This window comes from Ailuropoda melanoleuca, chromosome 5 (assembly GCF_002007445.2).
Source record: "Ailuropoda melanoleuca isolate Jingjing chromosome 5, ASM200744v2, whole genome shotgun sequence".
NCBI classification, from domain to species: domain Eukaryota; kingdom Metazoa; phylum Chordata; class Mammalia; order Carnivora; family Ursidae; genus Ailuropoda; species Ailuropoda melanoleuca.
This window is the reverse complement of record NC_048222.1, coordinates 115,632,246-115,649,307: the sequence shown is the minus strand read 5'-3', so window position 1 is coordinate 115,649,307 and position 17,062 is coordinate 115,632,246. Positions and strand designations below refer to the sequence as shown.

Here is a 17,062-nt window from a genome sequence, read left to right as displayed (position 1 = left end):
ATCTCCCTGAACTTCTTACTGGGCTTTTAAAAATTAATTATGGTTAAAGAAGTAAATTAAAATGAATGATAAGAAAAATAGTTGATTTCTAAACTCACTAAACTCATCAAATTCACCTGCAAGAACATGGCTGTTCTTCTGGCTACATTTCTTTGTACTTCTCTCTTGTCCCCTACCCATTCTAGAAAGAGCATGGACTTTGAAGTCCAGCAGATGTGGGTTCAAATCCTAGCTCAATGGTTTAAAATCTATACACTCAAAAGTAAATTCTCTATCTCCCTGAGTCCTGATTTCCCACCAGGTATAGGAATAACAAACACTATCTCACACAGGGAGCCTGCAGAAGATGGGATGAGACGATGTGAGGGAAAGTCCTCACTCAGCAGAGCCTCTGACAGAGGGACAGCCTTTCCACCTACTCATATCCTTTATTCCCTCTTTCCCCAACTTACTTGGTCACCAAGCCCACTGAGTTTTTCCTCATTAACAGCTTTCACTTTCTCTTGGACCCTGCCAGCATTGTCTGTGTTCAGACCCTTCTTAATCCTTATATGGGATTACTGTGGTAACTACCAATCTTGAGTCTCTTCAGCCTTGACCTTCTCTAATCCATCCTCACTGTACCCAAGATGATTTTTATAAAATACAACACTACTTGAGTTTGAATTCTAGTTGGTCTACTTAACATCTGCATGACTTGGAACAAGTCACATGAATTCTTCCATGATACAACTCAAAATCTATAAAATGGGGATAATAACTTTTCGTACCTTGAAAGGTTGTTATAAGGATTAAATAAGGTCATATATGTGCTAACACACAGAAATCACACAATAAATGTGAGTTGTTATTCTTCTCTTCATTGTTCTTGCTGTTCTTATTACCCTCCTGTGGTTCGTCATGCCTATTAAGTAGGGTTGTGTCATAATCATGATATTTAGGACCCTTGTGGGTCTCTGTCTCACTCCCAACCAAATCTTTTTTCACTCAGCAAGTAGCATGTTATGATATAGAATCAATAAACTGAGTTCAACCCAGAATGAAAAATAATTAGGTCAGTAAGGGAGTCAGGAAAGCAATTAGGTCATCTACAGAACTGCTGATAAAATTCTATCCAAAAAAGCTGTACTCTAAAGAAGGGATTAGAGCAGCTCAAACTAAATATCCTGAAAGGATTGAGAGGCTGTACCCTAAGCATCCTTCCTGCTTTTTCTTCTCCTAGTTCTAATTAAAATGCAATGATATATTTAAACTAGCAATTGTCTTATTTATATTTTTAAACTGAGGGGTGTGTGTTTTTATGTACACATAGATGGGTTTTCTACAACATGGTCCCTCAAGAGGTCGTGAAATGTGTAAAAGTCTTACCTGACATTCTTCTAAACCACTTGGGTTTCTTGTCCCATATAATAAAGAGATAGTATGCAGGAACCCCAGTCAGAGTAATGATGAAGCCAATTCCTGTACTAAATGGGTCGGAATACAGGGAAAGGGCAACCATGAAGAGACACGTGAAGGAAAACAAAGCTGGGATGAACAGCGGCACCTGGAACACAGCACAGGGAAAAAAATCACTTCAAGCAGATCCAGAGGCAGAAGATGGGTTCAAGAGAAGCACATCAGTCATAGGACCGGTTGATCCCCACTGGTCGTGTGAGCAGGTGACAGGTACCGTCCTACCTTACCTGAACAGCAGCAGCTCTTTGATAGGGCACATACAACGTAGCAAACACACTCCCTTAAATTTTTTTTTAATAAAATCTTTGAATAGAATAAAACCTGAGGATAAGTAAGTGTGATTCATTAGAGATGTTTTGTTTGAATGGTTTGACTAGATAAGTACCATTACGATTAATGTTTTTGATTTTAAAAGGTTGGCTCTTTGATAATTATGATTAGAATCTGCTTTAATGTAGAGTCAAGAGCACGGGCTGCTTGTTACATGTTAAAGCCTTTCAGTGCATATTGATTTTCTGTTGGAGACTCACAATAAGAACAGACAGGAATAAAACAGACCAACTCCTATTCAACCGCTAATAAAGATGTTGCTAGCATCCGGCAATGGATGTAATTAGGAACAAATTCTGACAACGACTGACAGCATTATCTGTGTTATTTCTTAAAAGCAAATAAATAGTGAGGTCAAATCAATCCATGAACGTTCACGGCTAAAGGAGATGAGAAATACATTCGTCAGCCCTCCCAAAAGGCAAAGTTTAGTTATGGTAAAGGGCATTCTATTAAGTGGTACATTCATACACCTTCACTTGCCCTATGTATTTACACTTCTATTTCTTCTAGAATATATAAGGTAGACAAAGAGCAATGTCACAAGTCATAGCATTTAAGAATGTTTAAAATGCCTGTTTTGTAAAGCAGCATCCCTTTTAGAGTTTCAGTTAGTGACAATTCCACATGGCTCTGCCTCCCTCTTTCTCAGCACGGTTATCCACAATTACTCAGCATAAAGTTACAAGTATCCCACTCGTTGAGAACACATCAGGTCATTAGACACAACCAAGAAAAAGCAACATAACAAATACCCTATATATCTCCCCCTTCTCAGAGATGTGACATACAAAGTTGGGCACATCACATAAACGAGTTGATGAATTATTTTTCCAAGCTAAAATAAATTCAGTATGAAGGCACTACCTGCAAGAGTTAAACATTTTATTCCAAAGGATGCTGCCCCCCGCCCAAGCTCCTCATCATCAAGTTATGACAAAGGGAGGCCTAGGTATTAGGAGAAAGATTTATGTAAACCCATCAAGATTACTGAGGTTACCTTGAAAGGACGATGCATATCTGGGCGTTTGTATCGAAGATAAATCAGTCCAGCAACCGCCAGCCCAATAAAAAGCCACCTGGCAAAACTGAGGAAATTCAAAAGACTGTAGAGGTCCCCAGAGAAGAGCATTATCATCGTCAAAGGGTGCTGGGGGGAAGGGGGAGAAAAACCACGCTCGGTGAGTTAAAGAGAGCAGAGCCGATAACAATAACATCACTACACATTATGATTACCTTTTTCATAGGATTATTTATACCGATAAACTACCGCAGTGATTAAGACCTGTATTCAACTAACTTCCTATTTATATTCTGCTGTTCTACCCCATTACGCACCAGTAACAGCATGAGAAGATCATCATTATTACCGCTTAATCGGATGGAATGTTATATGGATGTTTAGTTCTTAGTTGTTTTTTCATCTGAGAGAGGAGAACGTGTTTTCAAAGAGTGAAACACAGGATATTCAATGACTTAAATTTAAAGACCCGGAGACTGAGATGATTAGCAAATAACGAACGCTACAAATCAAAAGTGTACCCAATTAGAAAATTCGCAGAGTGCTCTGTAAAGGGTTTCTGACAAGCCCTTGGCTATGCACACACATGAAACACAGCCACTTCGAGGTGACTCTGTCGACTCCTGAATGCAAAATATTGACCTTTCCTTCCTCCACACTTACTCTCCCCATGTGCTTGCCATGTGTGACCCTCGAGATCTCAGAGAAGAATGAAGCAGAGATCAGCATAGCAAGTCTCTGCAGCTGCACACGCCAAGGACAGCACGACTGATAGCAGAGGCTTAAAATGAAAGCCCTCTCCACCGAATAATACATTCTGTTCTCACAAGTGACGTTAACTTTCAGATTCCGCACAGAGAGTACGCATACTTTACAAAGAGATTTCAAGGAAACATTCTGAAGCAAATTAAATACATGAAACAAAATGTCCAGTGTTTTCTATGGTGCTCCTGACAGCAGATTCCATTTGACAAAAATGTTACAAAGTAGTAGGTAAAAATGAATATAATATTGCCAGTGGATATTAGGTAGGACTTTGACACCTTACCCAGTTTTTTTGTATCCCAGGCTTCACAAACACTTCACATTAAGAAATCTACAACTCAAGTTTCAGTATTGGTGCTTTTATTTCTTCCCTTTAGAGTTGGTCTCAAATATCTCACTTTAAATCACACAGTCTAGGACTTCAAGAGATTTTTTCTATTAATTTTGTATGCATTTCATTATAAGGGGCCTATGATACTATGATATACATCTAGGTGTCTTGGGACTGTGCCTGTTAGCTCCACTTTCAGTATGCAGAATTGGAACTTGTCGCTCTACATTCTTTTTCTGGGAGGTTCTGTGTCGATGACAGAAGCCAAGGTAATCATTTCCCTTAGACCTCACAAATATTTACAGAGGTGAAAAGGAAGTGATGTGGTTATTGCCCCATAGCATCAAAAATGCATTGGAAAAACTGAATAAAGGGAAGCGATGGAAACACTCCTGCCTCCCAAACTCCACCAAGATCTACACAGAGCCAATTGAGCAATGAATGAGAAAGGAAAGCACTATCTAAAGTCTGCTTTGAAATTCTCTTTGCTAATCTGTTACTCAAGTTTATATCTAGGTATACTTTTTAATATGCATTACCAAAACAATAACAGCTGGCAGAGGAGTGTGCTTGCGGACATGAATCATGGAGAGGATTTCTGGAAGGTGACCCTCTCGAGACGCAACATAGAATAACCTGATGGGAGAAAAATGTGGGTGGAATTGACTGTATAATTGATCATTTCAAAGGGAAAAATCCAGAAATCTAAGAGAAAACTTGCATCTAATTTGATACCAAATGGTGTGGCATTTCTTAGGTGATTACTTAAGTTTCACCATTCAGGTAAGTCAGAGAAACATCAAGAGAAATCTGACTTTGGAATTTTCTAAAATCTGCTAAAATATTCTCTTACTCTTTGAGGAGAAACAATAGCAACATCCTACTCAGCAAGGCTCTCCTACATATAAATATCTCTAGGTTCCTAGTATTGGATGTGTGCTGTCAGCCACTCCAGCCCAATATACACACACATGCACATGTACGCCCACACACAGACATGCCCGTGTACACACCTAACATTTACATTTTTCTGACTGGATATTAACCTCATGTGAAAATAAAAGGAGCTTTTGCATCAAACAAAACAAAAGGGACACGGATGGTGGGGTGGTGATTTCTGGTGTCTCTTACTTTACTTTTTTTCTTGTCACCTTTAGAGAAACAAAAGATTTTATCACCAGAAATAAAATGCTGTTGTTAGACTCTGTAGACATACTATAAAAAAAGGAAGAAAAAAAAAAAAAAAGTCTCCATGCCAGGCTTCAGTGTAGGCTTTGAGTAGACAGGCAGTGCCCTCTAATGGGCAGAATGAGACATGCTGTTGCTACTTGGACGAAGACTTCAATCTTACCATGTCTCTTTAAAAACAACAGGTTTGGAGGCACTATTTCTTTTCTTTTTAAACCCACCCTTATCACATCCAATCTCAAAAACAGAAATGCATTTCTGGAAATGCTTGAACTCACTCACCTGGAGACAGCAAACACACCACCATTCATGGAGCCAAAGCAGGAGAGGGCAACAAAGATCGGAACTGCTAATGAGAAATTTCCCAGTAGCCGCTCAGAAAAGGTCTAGTGAAAGACAGAACGAAGCAAATTAATGCTCTGCCAACAAGTAGAATAAAATGAAGCAATTTAGGCCAAACTCACTCTATGACTTCCTTTTAGCGTGCTGATACGTGTATGTTTTATAATCTTTCTTTTTGGTTAAGGTCAGACTAACTTCTTAGACAATAATGAAAAGCAGGTGCCAATGGCATTGCTTGTTGCAAAAGTATGAGCAAAGGTCTAAACAAGCACCTTCTCTCTACTTTCAAAAAGCAACGATCCATTTATTGAATCTTTATCAACTGTGATATCTATCAGCTCTGATTCTGTAAGTAGAAAAATCTCAGTTCAGAAGTTCTCCTATTGGAGACAGAAATCCTGCTGTAAAATGCCTTCTCTTTAGCCTGCAAAGCCGCATTTTGATAGTGAAGTTCAAATGTACACTGAGAAGTGTCACGGATTCTTGTTTCATGTACCAGTCCTCCTGTTGTGACACAGAAGGACAGTGAGACATAATTGACGCTCAACCATTTATATCGCATCTACGAGCAGTTCTGCAAATCTTTTGCCCTGAATAATCACATTAGCTGAATGTCTGTTTATTGAGTCCCTCCCTCCCTCTCAAGTATCTGCCAATTCCTTCTGTGGTTTCCTATAAAAAGGCTAGAATACAAAATACAAGTCTGAGAAAATCAAGCCACAGAAAATACGAAAAATAAACTAACAAAACTTCTGAAATTTCCTTTTATGCCAAGCATAGGCAACGCTGCAAATTTCCATGAAGGATATATTAAACACACACACACACACAAACTATGTGGGATTCTTTAGTTGTCCTTGATGCAGCTGGTGCTGTGTAATTAATGGACCACATTACGCTCAATGAGCAAGTGCTGCCCTTTGTCTAGTACGATGAGATGACTGACCCAACATCGGTAAGCTCTGGACAGTTGGTTGTCTGGTAGGACTTACAGCAGCCGCAAAGTCTTTTTTTTAACACAGTGAACATGTACATAGGTTCACTTGAAATGAGATAATTTGTTCCCTGTGGATGTTGCCCATATGGGCTAATAGGGACTGTTTTAAAAGAAACTGACATCTAGTGATGGGAAGTTACTTTTTCACCCTTCATTGTTATGAGGTCATGAATAAATGCTCCCTTACCAGCTAAGTTTTTATACAAAATAAAAGTATGTGTCACAGAATAACAGTCCCATAACATGACCTTTGAGAACAAAGATGGTCTTGAAGTCAAATAAATTTTGGAAAATGCTGTAATCCACTTCAAAGGGAACTAAAATGCACATTAGCATCTTTAATATTCTGAGAAGTGCTATAGCAATGACATCCGTTTAACTTTGAATAACTCAGTATTTCCAAAAATTAATAATATCCCATTACTGGTATTCAAAAGGATATACTAGAACAAACAAATATATATGGTCATCCCTTGGAAATTCTTAAGTGGTACTTTGGGAAAAAAAGATTTGAAGTCAGCATTTGAAAAGTTTATAAACAGGAAAGAGTGCAGAATAAATTATAATTCGCATACCAAAAAATACATGCATTTAAATTCAGTAACTGCCCTCCTACCCTTAAAGTCAGGTTGGAAGAACACTATCTTCTATTCAACATGCACACGTGGAAGTGTGTTTTCAAGCATGAATATGGGGAAATGTTTTATTACACGAAATGAACAAGGCAGAGAAATCGTATAGGACTTTGGCTGTATCAGTTAAATGGAATATGCTAAGGTGTGTTCTAAATTTTTTAAATGCTCATTATCATTCAGGTCAAGAAAAGATTACTGAATTTCAAAACACTTTCTGCTGAAGGGAACTACTATGAAATTGCATCAATTCATTAACCTAAATTCAATTTGGCATTTTCCCAACTTGGACTTACCACCGCCACTGCGTTTGAAAGCAACAGCTCCTCGGCACTAATGGTCGTAAAGTAGGCCACATTTGTTAGCACATAGCCAATGGTGACGATGGCCATGGATATACATATGGCAAGGGGGATGGTTCTGAAATGCATGAAGGAATTGCTTATTAGTCATCTTTTGTTAGTCATTCTCTGAAAGCAAAGACGGTATGATAACAGGTTAATTCAAACAACAAATAAAATAGCATGTATGATAATTATAGACTCTGTTGGGCATGTATATTTTATCAGGGTGAAGTACTACAGAGTCATTTGTAATTTAATAAGGTCCATGGGAGCAGACACTCCATTTGCCTTGTCTACTGCTCTACCCTGAGAACATATGGGTCCATCCTTTTCTTGCGCTCCATAATCGCGATAGCAGTGTTTCTCACACCTGAACCTGCATCACTTGGAAGGCTTGTTGAAACACAGTTTGCTAATCCCATCTCAGACTTTCTGATTCAGTAGGATTTTCATTTCTAACAAGTTCCTGGGCAATTGTGCTGCTGCTGGCCAGGGGACCACACTTTGAGAACCATGGGCCCATATACCTTCCTAATACTAATTTATTGCCTCGACACCTTTCTAATCCTAGACCCGAGGAAGGTCTTTCCCATCCAGCTTTTCTCCTTCAGTAGCTTCCCTTAACAGCACATAAGTTGTACACTTTTGGATGTGTGAGAGCAAGATATATCTACCATTCTAAATGATAGTAATGATAATTTTATATATAACACAAAAAGCACAGAAGTGCTCACCATAATGACTTTGCACTGCCCTGCTGTGAGTTCAAAGGAAGCTCAAGATCATGAGTATCTATTAAAGCAACAGTGCAGATAATCCCATGAAATTAGAGGTGACATGCTGTGAAGTACATGTGACCGGACCGTGCTGACACTCTGTGGCATCCACAAGTACCCAGCACAAATGCAATGTTATGTCTTCATTTAATGCACCGGGAAAGCCAGGAGTTACTGACCCTAATAATTTGATTCCATGTTACCGATACACATTACTTGCTTAACATAATCACCTCTTCAGACTCTTTCCAGTTCAAGCAACTTAAACCTTCAGCTCCCTGCACAAAGGCTGATGGGTTTTTTAGCCATACAGCTTATCAGCCCTCATGGAGCCTTAACCCTGCTGGGTGCCACTAATGAAGACCTCAATATAATTTCTTCTAAGATGAAAATACAGTTCAGAGCTGGGAGAAAAAAAAAAGAGGCACAGCCTGCCTCGCTCCCCAAGCTGGGTATGTTTAGCACACGAAGTCCCAGCTCATTATGCTGAACAGCACTATCCCCTGTTGAGAACAGGCAAACCTAGCCAGTCAGCAACTGCCATTCATTATGCTGCTTGGAGCCTGACACTTCCCCTGATCCCCAAAGCCTTAAGCCTTGATGGGGAAACACATTGACCTCTAAATCCTGGCATCCTAATATAAAAGTAGCAGATGTTCCCCTTCCCCAGTGTGAAGAGGGTCCTGTGGAATTTTCTGTTAACACCATAACATGCATTGCTAGTTGTGATTGATAAATGCTAAATTTAAGCAGAGAAAATCACTGGCCCAATTAAATAAAAGGAGTGAGTGGCGTAAGGTACATGAAAGATGAATTCTATTTCTCTGAAAGAAAGACGAGATGCAAATGCAAAGGGCTAAGAAGGCGAACTTGAAGGTATATGTGCAGCTTTTCAACCACTCACTGTATTATTTTAAACTTGAATCTTTTCTGTTTTTATAACATCCCAAATGGTGTGTTAAGCTCCTTCTCTGGAGGAGAGAAGCAGGGAGGGAGAGGGGGAGAGAGAGACTCTCCATTCCTTTGCAAGAATGGGATTAAGAAGTGTAAAGTTTCTGTTAATAAAAACTGAGGTGACATTGTTCAGTGCAACGAAGCAACTAACCTGTCCAGGACAGGTAGCACTGTCACATCATGTGGCACTGCAAATTAGCAGGGACAAATCAGTCTGAACCGTGGGCTGTGGCCCTCTCAGCATAGAATCAAGCCTCCGCTTGGCTCTTCCTGCTTCAAGATTATGGTACATCTGAGAGAAGTTTTCTAAATTGATTTTAGCAGAAGGAATCCTTAAAAAAAATCCAACTTTTTTTTCTCCACTTGTCAATGACAAAAACTATAGCAATAGCTGCTGTCGTTACTTGGTGGCTGTTATGTGCTGGATATTTTATTAGGTACTTTACATATTTGCCTCATTTTATCTTTGGAAAATCCTGTGAGTTAGGGGCATCATCGCGATTTATATGTGAGGAAATGAAGTCTTAGTCTAAATAACTGTTTAAAGATACACAATTGGTAAATGGACACCGGAAGTCAACTGATCGATCCTAGCTGAAGTCACAGCATTTGAACCACTAAAGTGTATGCTCTCTCTCAATCTCTTAACTCTTAATTTTCAGAGAAATCATAATTGTTGCATATGTTTATTGCAAAGCTCTTATCAAGACTATATTTTTCATGTAGTCACTGAAAATGCAGTTTTATTTACTATAAAGGAAGGAAAAGAGTTATTCCACGATTTTTATAATTTTTCTGTATAACATGAACCATAATGTCAAGTGAATGTTTTCAAAGTTTCAATTTTTAGAAAATGGGTTTTGTTTTTGTTTTTTAGATTTAAAAGGCAACGGAAGCCCACTTAATAAATTTTCCTACAAAATTTTTGCAGGAAAGGAGGAAAAGCAAGCATGTTTGTTCGAGAAGCTGAAATGTACAGATTATTAGCAATTTTACTATCAGCCAGATATACTATATAGATACTAGGGGGGAAAATCAAAGGAGCTTAAAATACAAGACAAAAGTGAGAAAGGGGTCCAACCTTGTTGCAGTTCACAACATGTCCAGGAATTCCTAAGTAAATTAAGCCATGAAATTGGAGGGGGTGTGGCAAAAAAGCCACTCTCTTCTGTCCTCGGGTTCCATTTCACTTCAACAAGGGGAAGGAGGAGAAATTTGTGGCTGCCTTGGCATAAACAGCAATCAATTAGTGAGGACAGCAGCTGACGTGTTCAGAAGGGCTTGGCACCATGTGGTTAACTCCTGGGTTTCAAGCACCAAAGCTTAAGAGCCACTGGGTGAGCTGATAAAAGCTATTAGGCCATGCCAGAGCAGTCTTTCTGGAGGCTTTAGATGCAGAGGGCAGATAAGCACGGTTAGTAACTTAAGATTAAGGCAAATGGCACATGATAATAAAATGAATTAAAGGGACTCCTAGACCACTGATATTTCAAAGCTTCTGTGTTATTGTGAGGTATCCTCCAAATCTAAGTGCAACAAAAGCATTGTCTTTAAGCTGAATAAAAACGACTCACTCCTATGAATGCCACTCTTTTTTGTATGTTTGTGCCTGTCTGTTATGATTAACAAAATACAAATGTATTGAAAAGAGTTACTTAATCCTTAAGACCCCTAGTCATTATACAAAGTCTTTTCAATTAAAGGCCATTAAGTATGTGAGAATCCAGTAATTTTATTAGCTGCACTTAGTTTTCAATCAAAAGGTCTTAGATAGTTGTCTTTTCCTGTGGGTTTACTTTAAATTGGTACCTATAACCCATCTATGTCACACATGGATAAATATTTGTTTTCTTTGAAATTATGAAATGGGAGTCCCTGCTACATCTGCTTAAAAGCACTTCATTCTAGGGAACAGACCTCCCCAGGAATCCAAATGGTCCCCAAAGTTATGGCTGGGAGCTTATATTTGTATAATCTACAAAGCACTGACAAACACACTTTATCTTCAAATATACACATGCCACTCCAAATCCTTTGTGGAATGAGAGAGAGTATAAACGAATAACAAACAAAATTCACAACAACTGAATGAAACAAGAGGTTGCTGAAATTGTTCACACCATTTTCAAATACGGGAACCAAGGCTCAGAAAGTTAAGTGATGTGGCCAAGGTTACAAAAATAGTAGGCGGGAGGCCTGAAACTTGAGCCTACATCTTCCAGCTCTAGGTTCCACATTCACCATATATCCTGTCATGACATCACGGCTGCTTTGTGCCTGCTTTAACTCCACATACAAGGTCCCTAGGATCCTTATGTGCTGACAAACATGTGTTTTATTTTGTATAAGTAATACAAATACCCGAAGGCTGGATGTAACAATGTGACACATTTTATGCCAAAAGTATTTCTCTCTGCACCAAATAGTCATCACAAATAAACTTACAAATAATGCAGCATGGGATGCATTTTTTAACATGCTTTGCAACTGTACGTTAGAGCATCAGAAATGACCACTGTTTCCAATGCTTTATACTGGCTAGAAGACTCTTGCTGCAAACACAGAAGGAGTCAACCTTGCTTGATTCGCCAGAGGTTTGAGGACACCTGAAGGTTACAGGGATTTCTGATTTTCAAACCATATGGGTCATTTAGTCATCACTTGAATTTAGAATATTCCTAAAATTGTTTTATAACTTGATCAAAATTTCCTGAGATTTGTGTGAACCAAAATAAGTTCCACACAATCCCCAGTGTTGCATACACACAAATGGGAACCACAGAACTCATTGATCCTGAAGCATTTAAAGTTTGAGCCAGGGGACTGGGCAGGATGACAGTCAGTTCTGTTAAAGCCTGCTCTTTTATGTTCAAGAATCTTCTAAGGGAAGTGACTGATGCTTCACACTTTCTATTTAAAAATCATTAATATTTGAACACATGTATGTGACATTCAGGAGAAAGGAGAGGGGGAAGGAGGGATTAAGAAGTGCAAGAAAATGGTAAACTTCTTAATATGTGAGATGCAAAAAAAAAAGTAAAACAACTTTCAAAATATTTCCCATTCTATTAATAAACTAGGGACTATTCATATATAATTGAATTGTAACTGATTCATCTCAACACAAAGTATTTAAAATTATATTAAGTACCTCTTGATTCCAAGTTTTTTAGACTCATACTTGTTTCACATTTTCTTTATAATTACCCTATAAAGACCTTGAAAAGCTCTTCTATAGCTCTGACACAGAAATGACTCAAGCACCTCTTTTATTTCTCTCTTTTGTATCCAACGATCAATTAATTAATTTTTGCTGAATCACTCTGTTTATACACTGCTGTTAATTTTATCTTACTCCTCAAACTTCAGTCATGTATTATAGACAAAAAGATAAGCAATAGTATATCTTAAAGAAAATCAATCTATATTTTTCATTCACATGACTTTTTTCCCATACATTTTTACATACTTTCCCTGACTCTTGCTCATACCGAACGCTCCAGAGAGCCCTGGGCACAGAATCATCCTATCTGGCTATGTGATTTCATACATTACTAGCAGGGATTGAATTACAAATAAGTGTTTTCGATAGTTTTCCAGACTTGAAACAATTAGATTACAGATGGCTGGAATTACACATTCCTTTGTGTGTTTTCAGTGATTTTGCCTCATTGTCATTTAGTGCTATCACTATATCTCTGGTTATACACAGTGAGAGGGAATTGGGCTGTTAATAACATAAAAAAATGCACTTGAGGGGACATAACAAGTAGTTGAGGGAAATGTGTGGGCTGTCACTAAAAGAAAAAAAATGTAGCAAGAGGAAGAATCATGTTCAGTCCTAACTTAACGACAATTTCTGGGCCAAGGATGAACACAGAGATGTGGCAAGCAAATCGTCACATAAAGGCACACCGTGATCCCACTGAGTTCAGGCATTAAGCACCTGCCCTCGGCTCCTTACAGGATCAGGGCAAGGCTATGGATGTTTTCACTGAATTACTTTAAATTTCAATACCACTGATGTCTAATCTAAATCTCACCATTCTCCATTGTCCACAGATGAAGAAGTCCATAAACAGAAAGAGAAGACAGAGAGACCTGTAGAGAGATGTAAGAAATGAATAGACAGATTAAAGGACTGCAGGGCTGAAGGAGGCTCGTGGGAAAATGTAAGGAGAGAAGTAGATACAGCCACACCAAAGAGAACAAAGAACTAAAATGGAAACTTACAACTCAGAAACATAGTGTAAGAAGCCATCAGAAGCATTAGTATAAGCATTCAGTCCCTTAAAATACTTAATTTTTATCCTATTGAAATAAATTCATCAGAAAATAAAATTAAGCTTGACAGTAAATTTTCATTTGCTTGAATTTCATTTAAAAAAATAACATGGTCTACATCTCACTTTTTCTCATTTTCTGGAGATTTAGAGTATGTCTTCCAGCTATATTACCATTACTCATATTTATCATGGGTAAACATAAAGATACTAGTAGGCAAGTTTGAATGTACAAAAACATTACTGGTTTCCAATAAAATGTTAGCAATTAAATAACTGAAAAGAGAAAATATTCCAATAAAAATAAATTAAATTTCACACCGATGTTCAATTCTTATTTTTGTTACACTGTTTTTACAATATGCCTTTTAAAATGTCATTGTCTTCCTCAGGATTTGGCCTGATGTACACTACAATAACGCAACATCTCAGCGAACCATTCTTTGTACCAGAGTCCCTAAAATTCAAATGCATGGCTGAAACATGAACTACCCCCCATACCTTTGTATACCTCTTTCCACAGTATAAATTGTTCCTGTGAAGAGCTACCCACATAGGCCACATTTGCCAGACTCTCCTGTATGTAGGTGAGAAGGTGACTTATCCTTGATGTCAACTGGTGTGGCAGTTAAAGGCCCAGGTGGACAAGAAGTGAGACACCTAATCACCTGCTCTGCCTAACTGGCAGCTAGCACAGAACACCTAGAGAGTAGCAAAGCCACGCCAGGGAAGGAGTCCAGGTCACAGCCTCAACATGTGGAGGAAGACCCACCAGTTAGCCAGGGACACCAACACTGGAGGTCACAGGATTTAAAAATCCAATTTTTGACTGTTTAAAGCCATTGAAAACTTGCAGTTTGTCTGCTGTAGCAGCTGGCATCACCCTAACTAATAAAAGAATGAAAGGCCTCATTATATTAAGATCTCAATTAGTTTATGTAAGAGTTAAAATGGGTCCTCATTAAATTTTATCCTGTGTTATATTGTTTTATAAGAGATCAGTATATGATATAAAATTCTTAAAACAATGTCCCAAGTTACAAAAGCCAAAAGAAAACATTCACATCTGAGAATAGTAAAAATTAGTCATTATTCAAACTTCCTAGGAACAGAGCAAAGATAGATCCCCTTGTTTGCCACTTTAAAATATAAAAACTCCTGCACTTCTAACAGCTGCCACCATTCCAACAAAGATCAAAGCACAATTGCTTCTTGTTTTGACCAAGGACATATAATAACACAATGTAATGTTAAATAAATATCTTTTATGCCAAGAACAAGGCCACATAAAATAAATATACCCACCTTGGCATAGCAAATGGGAATTAGAGTCAAAATTCCCTCAGGCCATAAGCACTATCTCGGAAGGAACAGATAACATTTCTCCTACTATCATGCATAAATCAGATCCAGGCACATTTCTGATCAGCCACATGATAAGAAATGGAACAGGTAAACATGGAGAGTTCAGCCATGACCAATACACTACTGCTCCTACCACCAAAACCCGCCTTCGACATTTCTGACCGACAAGACAAACCTAATTATTAGTAATAATTTCACTTCGATTCTGGTGGTCATATAGGTAAGTGACTTTCCAGTTGGGTGCTCTGGGAATCGGAACAGAAACTGGACAATTGGCAAGATTACAGACCACCCTGTTCTCATTTGCTTCAACCAAATCAATCCTCTCTTTGTTTTATGCGTTGATATTCTGCCACACAACTGAGGCTTTTGAATAGTTTTAAAATCACTGCTCTACATTCTACAAGTCGAATTATGTTTTTAGATTACTTTTTGGACCCGATACTAGCTTCCTAAAGTACAGTTTTGAAAATATATAAATTTGTTTCATAAAGTAGCTATATATGAATGATTATACAGGTATGTATATATACATTTAACTCCATAAAGTTGAAAATAATGTTTTTTACTGCAACAAGTCCCTGTTTATACTCCCTATTTATATGGTCATTCTAGCAGGAAAGGTACAAAGCTGACAGACGAGCCAAGAGCTATGGCCCAGCTTTAGTAAGTGGTAAATCCATACGGCAGGACCAGAGAAAGTGACACAGCAGGCTGATGAAGGGGTAGAGAAAAGCAATGAGGAGAAGACAGAGTTGATGGGCAGAGTAGCTTGCTGGTTGAGAGAGGTGATATGTCATTGTCAAGAAAGTGATGATGAAGACTCCTGATAGGAACAGGTCGCAGCTCCCCGAAAAGGTCACAAAGGTCCAGAGAATGGCAGAACCCCCTGCAAGCCGTCGCTCTCCTCTCTGCAGGCTGTCCATTCACAGAGATCATACTCGTAGCAGAAATGGAAATTTTGTGATCTTTTTTCTTTCCGCTCAAAAGTTAAACCCTCTGACCAATAAGCTTTTATGCTATAGTTTATATTTACTAATGTCCTTTCTTAGACTACAAGGATTTGTAGGCAAACCTCTCTCTAGGGATAATTTTCTCAAGTCAAATACACTGTGCAGTGGCTGAGGGACTAGGAAAATAGAGGCGGTCCTCACATTCGCCCACCTTTTAATTCCCCCTCTCCTTTATACTTTCTCTCAGCCCCATTCCCCAAATTTCTATAACCAATATATGTATTGGTATATATATGTGCCATCCCAGTTGTAAATTGTCTTTTCCCAACATCTTTTCTCTGGAGTTTTGCCTTTGATTTTATCTTAAGTTCATAGTTTTGAAAAATGTGCTAGACCCCAATTGAAGGCTGGGTCTAGTCACATTCCAGTCACTTGCAGGGACTCAAGGAGATCACTGGATCTCTCTAGGATTAAACTTCCTCATCAGCTAAAAAGGGTATTTTGAATTGGGGCACCTGGGCGGCTCAGTCAGTTGAGGCTCAGACTCTTGGTTTCAGTTCAGGTCATGATCTCACGGGTCCTGAGACTGAGCCCCAAGTCAGGCTCTGTGCTCAGCGGGGAGTCTGCTTGAGATTCTCTCTCTCTGCCCCTCCCTTGACTCATGAACACGCAAACTTGTACACATGTGTGTGCCTGCTCTCTCGCTCTCAAATAAGTAAATAAATATTTTTTTAAAAAGCAAGTCCATTTTACCTGAAAGTTTATTATTCAACCACTTTAGCAAATAAAGCTAATCCATAAAGACTGTTCAACAGAATACTTTAAAAACTCAGTGGAGCACTTGTTCATGTACCAGAGCATTCTAAGGAGATGACTGCCATTGCCTTGTTCTGTTGTTTGGAGGAAGGAATAGGACGTTGACTTTACAATCTCTCCTCCTGGGCTCTGGAGATAATGATTCTATCCTCAACCAGGAGTACCAGCATCTCAAACACCTTCTATCATTACAACTGCAAAGTGTCACCCTGGCTGAAAAAATGGATCATTACTAAAGATCACTTAAAGGAAAAGTGGTCAGTCCATTCTTCCAGATTCTAAAATCATATCTGTAGATCACGTCAGACTTCTGGAAGGCCACAGGGTAAGACCATTTTTGTCATAGACACTCGTGGAATGTCTCTGCAAGTCACTACATTTTATATCTCAGCTTTTATCAAAACTTGATTCTAAATATATTTTTAAAAAATCAGCTGAATTTTAGGAGGACATTTGTAGTAATATTATCATTTGTCATTTCCAGCTATTCATACTCGCCAAATTTTA

At 38.5% G+C, this 17,062-nt stretch overlaps 1 protein-coding gene across 1 annotated transcript in view; it reads right to left on the bottom strand.

Annotated features, from left to right (window-relative positions):
• The window catches only part of SLC7A11 (solute carrier family 7 member 11), a 68,091-nt gene that overhangs the window by 17,086 nt on the left and 33,943 nt on the right, over window positions 1-17,062 (bottom strand). The window contains exons 6-10 of the mRNA XM_034661738.1: window positions 7,361-7,484; window positions 5,376-5,479; window positions 4,445-4,541; window positions 2,789-2,938; window positions 1,369-1,546 (exon numbers count right to left, since the gene is read on the bottom strand). Of these exons, the coding sequence (XP_034517629.1) occupies window positions 1,369-1,546; window positions 2,789-2,938; window positions 4,445-4,541; window positions 5,376-5,479; window positions 7,361-7,484 (653 nt within the window). The remainder of the gene's footprint in view (window positions 1-1,368; window positions 1,547-2,788; window positions 2,939-4,444; window positions 4,542-5,375; window positions 5,480-7,360; window positions 7,485-17,062) is intronic.